The following is an 11,059-nucleotide window of genomic DNA, read 5'->3' as shown; positions in this document are numbered from 1 at the left end:
AGATCTAGGGTTGTATGTGGCTGTCTGCTTTCACGGGTCCACGAATCTATCTTATTGGCTCAAAGGTTCAAAATATGAAATTGAAATTTCTCCTTATGGTCATACCTTGATCTTCAATACTTCATTCTCTTTGTTCATTTCTAAGAGCTGCAGGTCCTTTCCTTTCATTCTTTCCATGAGCAGATGCAGACTGCAACAGGAGGGGTCCATTTCAGACTCACAGCCACTTCGAACGGTTCCACAGTGCTGAAATGAGCACACATGAAAATCACAGAGCTGACTTGTCCTTTCTTCTACAAACTTTGATACCAATGATTGTCACTCTGTTTTACACACATCAAGGAAGGTTTAGGTAGCAGAAATCAAATATCAATGGGAATTCTAAACGAAGCCGGTGGCCTCTATATTTGCTCAAATTTGAATAGATTTTTATATTTGAAAGAGGGAGAAGTACATCTTTTATGCCTTTTACATTCCCACAGTTTTAAATAAACCATTAAGTCCTTCTTGTAGTCCTATCTACGAGGCCAGTTTTTTTTTTTTCTTTTTTAACTCTAAGTTATAGACATAAATGCATTTTGGTTACAATGCATTACAAACTAATATAATCAGACCTAATAGTTACAAAACATAATCGTCGATGTTCAGTGATGCTTCGTTGTAATCACCCTTTCCAGTCACAGAGATCAGAACTGAACGTTACTGCCAGTGTTAACTCTATGTAAACTCTAGTTCACTGCAAATACACTTAGAGTATAACATAAATCTCAGCTGGAATCAAGGACAGTGCAAGTAGAAAGGAAATTTAAAGCCATTTAATTCAACCACCTCAATTTCCCAGCTATGAGAACTGATGGACAGAGCCCAGGTTTGCATAGCAAGTGAGTGGGAGAGCTCAGGATACAAGCTCTTGATTGTTCATCCTGTGCTCTTTCTGACCTTACAAATTATTTCAAGACAGACTGAGAAATTACTATACAATTATACATACCCTACAACTATAATCACAATTTTTATTTATTAAGCATCTATAATGTGCCAGGTAATCTTTTAGATGTTTTATACACAGTCCTTTGCCAGAACACTAGAAGACACTATGTCCATTATACAGACAAGGAAATTGAGGATGAGAGTTTAACAAGCCCACGGTTATACCTAAAACAACTGCCAGAACCAGATTAGAATCCAAGTTTATTTAACAACAAAGCCTATATCCTTTCCAGTACAACAGATGGCCTATATTAATAGAAACAAATTTTTTTTTAAATTTTAGCACTTATAAATAATATAGTCACCATAATTCCGTCAAGGTTTTTCTGTTCCAGACTCTAATGCATCCTTCTCACTCTCCATATATAGTGTAGGCACTATTTTCTTTTTTTAATTTGTTAAAGAATATTTGACAGAAAGACTTGTAGAAGGTAGATGATGGCAGTGGTAGATAACTACAAAGGTCACAGATCAGTGCTTCTCAGGCTCTAAGGTGCATATGAATCATTTGGCTATAGATCTGGTGAAGATGCAGATTCTGATTCAGGATGAGACTCTAGATGCTGCATTTCTAACAAGCTCCCTGACGATGCTGACACTGCTGAGCCTGCAGACTATACTCTGAGAGTAGCGGTGTGACAGAGTGAAATGCTCAGCCTCTCTGACTTTACCTCGTTCAAGTCTACTTTGTTCCCATGTCCATCAGGTTAATAGCTTCTTGCATACAGATATGCTAATCATTAGAGGAATTTTGCTTGCAGCTTGAATTTTACAAAAACAGCTCCTTACCAGAAGGTGCCTCTCCAGAGGAAAGTATATACAAAAATGATTGTTTATCCAAGATTTGCAGGAACCTCATGACTGGACTCATATTGACTAGAGTCAACAGACTAAGAACAAAGAATTTTCACAATTTTCCTCTGACCCCTGCTAATGCCCAGAGTCTGTGATCATCAGTCACCTCTTGCCCCTCCCATATACCCTTCCCTTGACATAAAAGAAGACTGAACTCTGTATTTTCTGAAGATGAACTTGAGGTACCCATCTTTTCAATCAATAAACCTTTCCCTACTCCAAACTGATGTTTTGAGTTTTGGCCTTTTGAAGCATCGGGCATACAGACTTTGCTTCTGTGACAGCAGAGCCCTAGGTCATTATGGCTAAATTCCTTCAGCAACATTGCCCAGTTACTAAAGGGGGAAGGGATGATATTTTGATGTTTGGTTTGTCTGCGAACCTTCTGTGGTTTGAGATGGCCAAGCAGACACACTGGCAACACAATTCATCTCCATTTCTAAGAAGCTGCTCCTATCAAGATCCCCAAACCTCCCCATTGTTATAGTCAATGGTCAATGTTCAGTCCTCAATTTACTTGAGCTATGGATACCATTTGACGAAGTGGTCCCTCTCCCCCCTTTCTGAAACCCTTCTCACTTATCTTCAGTGATTACATTTTCTCTTGTTTTTCCTCCTAATCCATGAGCCTCTCTTCACAGTCTCTTGTGATGATTTTTCCTCTTCTTCCCAACATCTAAATGTTGGAAATCTTAGGACTTGACACTTAGATTATCTCCCATTTCTACCCACACTCACATGCTTGGTGATCTCTAGATTCAAAATTTGAAGTACCATCCTTACTCCCCAAATCTCTGTAGCCTAGACTTTCTACCTCAGATCTCTACCCTCAACTCCAGGATCAGCTATCGAGTCACCCACTAGAAAGCTCCACTTAGAGTTCTAATAGGCAACTCAACATAACCAAAAGTGAATTTTTGATCTTTCTCATTATTCACAAATATTAACCTTTTTTCTAGTTTCAGAACATTTAATTTAATAATTGGAACTTGTTGTGTCAGTTTGCAGGGCCAAGGATGATAAAGGAGACCATGTTTCTGTATCACATCCTATGTCTGGTGTTCCCTGTGGCCATACTACAGAGTGGATAACACTGGCATTGACGAGGAGCACTTGGCTCAGATGAAGTTTAATCTGGCATAATCCAGACAAGGCTACGTGCAGATTGCTTAACTTTAAGAATATAAGGCCGGTTGCAGGGAAGAAGGTGCTTTTAAGCTTATTGGTTGTCTAATCATTTGGCTTACTGGCTTCAACAGTGTGTGCCCTGGTGTGGCCCGGGTGAACCTGAAATTTTGTACCTTTGTCTGTTATTGGGAAATGCTGTTGCCATGAATCTTGGCTGGGTGACATCTCCCCTTATACTTTAGAGCAGTGATCCCCAACCCCCAGGCTGTGGACCGGTACTGGTCCATGGCCTGTTAGGAATCTGGGCCACACAGCAGGAGGTCAGCAGCAGGCCAGCGAACCACATCTGTATTGGTAGTCACTCTCCAGCGCTAGCATCACCGCCTCAGCTCCACCTCAGATCAGGCCTTAGATTCTCATAGGAGCACCAGTCCCTGGTGCCAAAAAGTTGGGGACCACTGCTTTAGCTAATTAAGCCCAGTTTAAAATATTCAAGTAGGCTTTAGTCATTCCAATCTGATTCTACTAATGACATCTGTGGTTAAATATTTCATACATATGCCCATTAACATCTTTCGATAATGACAAAATAACACTCATTGTTCAACACTTCAAAAAATAATTTAATAATTATCCAAAAAAGTCTATATGGCCTTACATTTATTTACTGAAGGATATTTATTGAAGTGCTATATTTTGATAAATTCTTTACCTTTGCATCTAGTTTGTACTTTGTACTATTATGTCCTGTTTCATCTTTAAACATTTGATTTCGGATCTTTTCCAGAGTAGTTCGAATCTAGAAGAAAACGAATAGTTTATTTTTTTCAAAGGGTTTTAACGTCAAATACTTTTTTTCTCTATACTAGTGGCAGTGTACCTGATTTATCTAGAAAGTAGTATATAGATATATACTAATCTCAGATAGCATCAGATTAACTTTCATTTAGACTAACATTATTTAGATTGCAGAAAATGAACATTTGGTTTTTATACCGCTTGCTCAGTCAAACCTAAAATATAAATGAATATTATACTACAAAATAATTACTATTTAGTAATTAGTATTTAATTCTATTCGGTTCTATTTTTTTATATAGTAATTTAGTACTAATTTACTATTTAGTAATTACTATAAAACAATTACTATTTAGTAATCGCTACAAAATAATTACTATCTAGTAATTACTACAAAATAATTACTATCTAGTAATTACTAGAGAATAATGCCTATTTAGTAATTACTACAGAATAATTGCTAAGTGGAGATCATACAAATTTATGCATGAAATAAAAGCTCCATGTCTTGGTGACCCATGGAATTGCAAGACACTCAAAGATGAATTAATAGATCTGAAAGTTACAAACTATTTACGTCCAAATTTTTTCATCTGTTCAAAGAAACTGTTCATACGAATATGTTTTGTCAGTCATTATCATTGGATTCTCACAAGATTTCCCATTTTTAATGAAGAAACATGCCTACACGTAGTCATTGGTGATAGCGACACTGAACTGTGAGAGGGAACAAGGGAAGAAGAGACAGAAATTCAGCAGGAAATGTAAACATCTACTAAGAAACACAGTACCGACCCTCCTGAAACAACTGAAAAATGATATGAAACAGTAGAAAGTGCAGTGACGAATAACGTAGGACAAATGAAATGCCGATAGGTGTTTCAAGCCCTCCTGGCCCGTTCTTCAATTTTGCTCCAAGTGTAGAAACAGAGGTTCATACCCTCAAAAGAAAATGCTAAACCTGTGTTTAAATGTCAGCGATCCAGTTCATCCTCTTCCTAACTAGGCTTGTTCTTCCTCTCATGGTATATGGAGGTAGAAACAAAGCCCACCGATCCCTATTGAACTTTATTTTAAAAAATCGTATCAGGCAGACATGACGTCTGGTGGCTACGTACCATTTTCACATACTCGGTTTCTTCAATAATGTGAGCTGATGTGGACTCATACGAGGCAGAATGATCTTCTGTCTTCCCCCTTGGGGGAACTTCTGTGGTCACTGTTACAGTTGTCATTGTGAACTCTGGCTTTGGGAAACAAATCAGTTAGACAAAACTACCTTCTTTGATGATATGATTATATGGTTTGCAAACTGAAAGAAGCTCTGTGTTAGCACTGTAATCAAATACTGCATGGTAGAAAATATTTTAAATTATTGATATCTATAAATATCTATCAATCCAGGAATTAAGTTAATATAAAAACAACACTAGCGGAAATGATTATTGGTTAGAAACTTAAAATTATCTGAGTAGGAAATGTGTAAAATTTTTCTTTTTATGCCACATTATATTTGACAGTAAAATCTCAAAAGTAGGTAAATGTCTTAGTAAATGTCTGTGAACCAAAAACAATTATAACAAAAATCATATGTCTATATACATATATTACTTATATACATATATATTTGCACACACATGTATATCACTTTATACTTAACACAGACCTTTAATATACTGCATTTTATTTAACTCTATAATCTATAAAGGCCATTTACTGAAACTTGTAATAGTAAAAGATTGGGGAAAAAAAGGGAATTGGTGCATAAATTACCTACTGCTATGGACTCTTCTTTGGATGTATTATTCAATGAATGATACATTGCACAATGCAGAAAAGGACATATCGAATTATAATAACTCTAAGAAGGGAGGGAGAGATGAAAGGGGACAATCAGTGATTTATAGTTTTGACATTGGACATGTAATTATTTTACCTATAAAATCCTCTACAATAAGGAACAAATATCTGTATATCAAGTTGATGGCATATTCACATGAATTATTTGAAATGACTTTAAAACACATACCAGGGGCTATTAATCCCGGGTACACTATGTCTTAAGAACAAAAAGAATAGCAAAACAACCTTAAACTACACTTACTAACACTATGTTAGTGGAAATGTTGGTATTGCTGTTTTGAAATGGCTATAAGTGTGTTAGCACACATGCACCTGCAGTCACCCACAAGAAAGCATGCTAATCAAGAAGTCATTGTCTTAACATCATTAATAACTAAGATTTTTAGCATAAAGGAAAATATACAAATTAGAACCAAAAATGCTGCATAAAAACCTTTCAATCTGAACTAAAATTATGAATATAAATAATGATTTGTTTTCCTTAAAATGTATATCCTAGATCTATCCATTGAAAAATAGCAATTAATACTCCCAGTGTCCAGGCTGTGGTCTCAGTATACCATTTTTCACTAAAAAGAAACCAGGGCTTCTTGAATGATTCAGGTCTGGGGCAAGAAATGTGTAAGGTGAGCCTAAGGTATCTTGTCATACCAGAAATCAAAAAAGTAATCAAATGCTACTTGAATACAAGACACAGAAAACAACCTGAAGAAGAATGACTGCGAGAGACTGAAACACATCAAAAAATTTTTAATTATGATGACAGGAGAAAAACCACAACCATCATCACCAATTCTCATCCTCCAACTCAGGGGACATAGGCCGCCATTATACCAAAAATTAGCCCAAAAAGGGGGTGAGGGGGTAAGATAAGATAAGCACTTATCTTACCTTTACTGTATGAACTATATTTCGTAGTGAGCAAACAGATAAGAAAGAACATTTTTTTAAAAAAAGAATTCCTGATAATAAATCCAAAGGGGTTGATAGAATTAGAAAACCCACATTTTGCAAATGCTTATGAAATAGTGGATCCAAGCAACAGTTCATCAACCAATACTAAAAACGTTAGGCGAGAGGTTGATGAAGAATGCATTAACCTGAAGGATTTCACGAATCGATCTTAACATAAGTAAAAAAGAGACAACCAGACATTTTGTCCTCTAGATGTGGCATGATCACAAGTAGAAAGCATCACCTATGAAGTACAACTTTTTAAAAAAGTGAGCCTGAATCTACCAATGCCTCTATATTGAACAGCAATAAATATCTGAACAAAAGGATAATTACTAACTCTACAAGGGTGAAGGTTACAATTAGTCAGATCCAGATTACGTGAAATTTTACAGGACAGATTAATATATAATATAATATTATATTATATATTATATATGTTATATAATATAATATAATATAATATTAATATAATACAAATTAATTATATGAAGAAAAATAGGGAGAAGAAAAATGGCCATAAATTATCTTAAGAGACATATGACCTAATGCAATATGTGAATTTTTGTCTCCTGATTCAAATAAACCAACTATATAAATGCCCCCCCCCCTTTTTTTTGTTTTGAGACAGTTGGGGAAATTTTAAGACTGCTTGGATAATAGATGATATTAAAGAATCACTGTAATTTTGCTAGGTGTGATAATAAAATTGGCAGTCCTTAAAGATCTTATCTATTAGTCATACACATTGAAGCATTAGCAGGTGAAATAATATTATATTTGAAATTGCTGGAAAATACTCCAGTAGAGAGAAAAAATGGGGTGAGGTAAAGATGAAAGAAGTTTCAGCGAAATGCAGGGGATTGTTAAATTGGGCAAGGTCACATGGGGCTCATCACACTCCTCGACTTATTTTGTTTCTGTGTGAAATTTCCATAATAAATAGTAAAAAACTAAAAAATAAAATAGAAAGCCTTTTAAGGGAGGATTATTAATCTCATTTTACTAATAAAGAAGCCAAGATTCCTGTAGCGGATGTTAACTTACCCAAGATCACAGTAAAACTAAGAGAACTGAAAATAAAACCTTTGTCTTTTGGACACCAAGTTCAAGAGTGTGTCCATCACATTAAAGCTGGTTTCACTAGTGAGAAAAAAAAAAAATTAAAATTTAGCAATGACCTACACTATTAAAGCACACAAAGAATTTTCATATTTACTAGCATCACTTTAAAACTTCTGGGGATAACACAGAGTTCCACATTTATCCTTTAATCTTTGATGAAACTGACAGAGTATGCCAAGAATTTTCCATTTTATTATAAATCCTCTTAGACAGCCACTGGGGCTTCTATCTGTTTCCGCTGAAGTTGATTTGGCAGCTGAAATTCTTCTGCGAGTTTGCTTTTGCAGAGTGTGAGTGGAGGTAATTCTGTTTCTAGGTCCTCTGAAGTCTCTTCGGAATTAAGTTCTTGGTGCAAAATAACATTTAAATGCTCGAAGCGAAAGAAACACCCACAGAGACAATCACCAACGTGCTTGGGAACCAGAGGGCTGGGGGTGAGAGGTCAGGCTAGAGTGGTGACCAGAAAACCACTGCCCAGGAGCCCAAGTCAAAAGAAGAGTAACATTTTGTGACACATAAAAATTATATGAAATTCAAATTTAACATCCATAAATGAAGTTTTACTCTAACCATAGCCGTTTATTTACACAGTGCTTTGGCACTGCCACAGCAGAGTTGAGTAGCTGCGACACAGAAAACATGTGGCAAACAATGTCTAAAATATTTACTATCTGGTCCTTTTCAGAAAAAGTTTGCTGACCCCTGGGTTAGGGTACAGCAGGGGTCAGCAAAACCAGTGGGAAAACATAGGCAAGCAAGAAATCAAATTGATCTGAGTTATTTTTTGTTCTCCAGTTCAATCCCCCTTGATCTATAGTCTCGTTTTATTGATTTAAATTCTTTTTTTCTTTTTAGTATGTTGTACACTGTGTACACTAACAAACGATAAGAGGCATTTCATCATAGGAAGTAATCACTCCGTAGAATGGATCCCACTGCATTCTGCATTCTTACCGTCTTCCAGATTTCGAAAATAATGTTGGGCCTCATGTTATTTATTTGATAATATATTCTCTTATGTGCTATTCATTCTTAATATCTGCTATTTAATCACTGCTCCTTAATCACTGTTATTTCTCAAAATAGCCTTCCTCCTCCACTCACCAGTTGGGACATCTTAAACAAATTCCATAAAAGCCTAGCCTCAATTTACATATCTTTAAAATAGGGGTGATAACACCTAGAGTTATAAAATGAGAGTTTTTTAAATGCCTGGTTGCAGAAGGTTCTCAATGGACAGGAACTGTTAATATTGTTGTTTCTATTATTTTATATTATTAATAACCACAGAAGACAAGCAGCCCATAACAGAGTTCATGCTTAGCTGGTTGCAAAGTTATCCAACTCTATTCATATAAAATCAAATTCCATTTCTCTCTTTGGTTCAAAAAACTTTTACAATCACAGTCCTCAATTTGTATAAAGAAACCCAAGGGAGACTTAAGCCAGCAAAGTCCAAATCGCCATATGGCATTACCATCCTGGGGAAAATCCATCTTAGCATTTTATTTCTGCCAGAAGTAGATTAGGCAGATAAAATTTTCAAAATAAAACACAATCAGTTAATTAAAGTGAGAAAAGAATTTTATTTGTTTTACGCCCGAGTGGATTGAAGATAGCTTACAAGTGGCATTGCTCCAAGAGGTGTTATTTCCTAGATCAGGGCTTTGCAAACAGGGCCCCCAGCGGGAGCAGAGGAGCTGAGCTTTAGAACTTGAACCAAAGCAGCTCTGCTTTGTTCAGCCACACACTGAACTTTTCCATGAGACTCTGTGAAGAAAGTGTTCTACAAATAAAAAGTTTGCAGCTAGACACTAGACTACCTAGACCCATGGCCTGATTCTGCCTCTCAGTAGCTGTGTGACCTTGGTGAAGTTTCTTAACCTCTCTGTGCCTCAGTTTCCACATCAGTAAAATTCAGATAATATTAATATTAATGATTGATAATTAATAAATACTAAACCACATGGAATTGTGAGTTAACATTTGTCAAGCACTTATAACGATGCCTTATGCATAATAAATGATTTGTACATATTTGACAAGTGAGTAAATAAAATATGAAACCATTCTCCACAATTATTACTGACAAAGAATCTGAGAGATAGAGAAGAATCAGGTAATGTTTTAACCAGTCTGCAGATCGACCTGGGCTATAAAAGAAAACTTGCTTTGGAGGATTTTAAGACTAGCAAATCCACGGTACTGGGTTTCTTGAGAATGCATCAACAATTCATCAACATCCTCAAATGATTATGCTAACATCTAATGAATAGTTTACAATTTACAAAGCAATTCCTACACATTGTAATAAACCAACACATCACTGGGCACCCAGAATAATGTAACTAAACTTATTCCTCTGTTTAATAACAGAAGAATGGCTTAAACACATAAAAGGCACTGTTATAGATTGAATGGTGTCCTCCCTCCCATTCATATGTTGAAGTCCTAACCCCCAGTACCTCAGAATGTGGCTTATTTGGAAACTGGGTCACTACAGAATAGTTAAGATAAGTTCATGACTGGTATCTTTATAAAAAGAGGAAATTTGGACACAGGCATGCCCATGGTGAGAACACCTAATAACACGGAAGGCTGTGATCAAGGTGATGTATCTACAAGCCAAGGAACCCCAGAGATTGCCAGAAAACCACCAAAAGCTGGAACATGAGAAGCATGGAACAGATTCTCCCTCAAAGCCCTCAGAAAGAACCAACTCTGTCAACACCTTGATCTTGAACTTCCAGCCTCCAGGAATGTATGACTTAAGCCACTCTGAGGTCCTTTGTTGGTGCAGTCCTAGGTCGCCAATACAGGCATTGTTTATATTCTAGAGTCTAACGGAGGTGTTTCCTTCCTTTATTTAGCCCTCGATTCATTCATTCAGATATTATACATTTATTAAAGACAGCTTTGTTAGGAGCTGCGGCCACAGATTCTGCCTTCATGGGACATTCAGCACAGAGGGGACGATAAACAAAACAATAAATATACAGGGAACTGAATGAGAGATGGTGATGTGTGCCATGAAGAAAAGCAGAGCAGGGTACCCAAATAAAAGGAGGTATTGTGTGGTAAGGGAAGGCCAACCTAAAGAGGTAGCGAAAGATGTGAATAAAAGGAGGGGACGCCATGTGGCCTTTTGAGAGAAGAGGGCTCCAGGCAAAGGGAAGAGCAAGAGGAGAGGCTGGGATTTGCTTAGAGCAGTGTTCTAAGAACAACGAGGAATGCAGTGTAGGCTACCATTTTTTTTTCTTTTTCTATTAATGGAGCAGGGTTTTTCATTTGTTTGTTTGTTTTAATAGCCCCAAACTAAAGACTTCTGACTTGCCTAAAAAGCTAC

General features: G+C 36.4%; 1 protein-coding gene across 2 annotated transcripts in view; it reads right to left on the bottom strand.

The window, feature by feature from the left end:
• The window catches only part of CCDC68 (coiled-coil domain containing 68), a 25,432-nt gene extending 20,420 nt beyond the window's left edge, over nt 1-5,012 (bottom strand). Inside the window, exons 1-3 of one of the 2 annotated variants that reach the window (XM_011361123.1) lie at nt 4,890-5,006; nt 3,686-3,772; nt 106-246 (exon numbers count right to left, since the gene is read on the bottom strand). In XM_011361123.1, coding sequence (XP_011359425.1) covers nt 106-246; nt 3,686-3,772; nt 4,890-5,006 — 345 coding nt within the window. Of the gene's footprint in view, nt 1-105; nt 247-3,685; nt 3,773-4,889 lie in introns of both variants that reach the window. The other variant, XM_011361124.1, reaches the window with a different exon arrangement.
• Nucleotides 5,013-11,059: the final 6,047 nt, after the last annotated feature.

The sequence above is a fragment of the Pteropus vampyrus genome, unplaced genomic scaffold (genome assembly GCF_000151845.1).
Source record: "Pteropus vampyrus isolate Shadow unplaced genomic scaffold, Pvam_2.0 Scaffold62, whole genome shotgun sequence".
In the NCBI taxonomy this organism is placed as follows: domain Eukaryota; kingdom Metazoa; phylum Chordata; class Mammalia; order Chiroptera; family Pteropodidae; genus Pteropus; species Pteropus vampyrus.
Note: the sequence above shows the minus strand (reverse complement) of the source record. Positions and strands in the feature narration are given on the sequence as shown.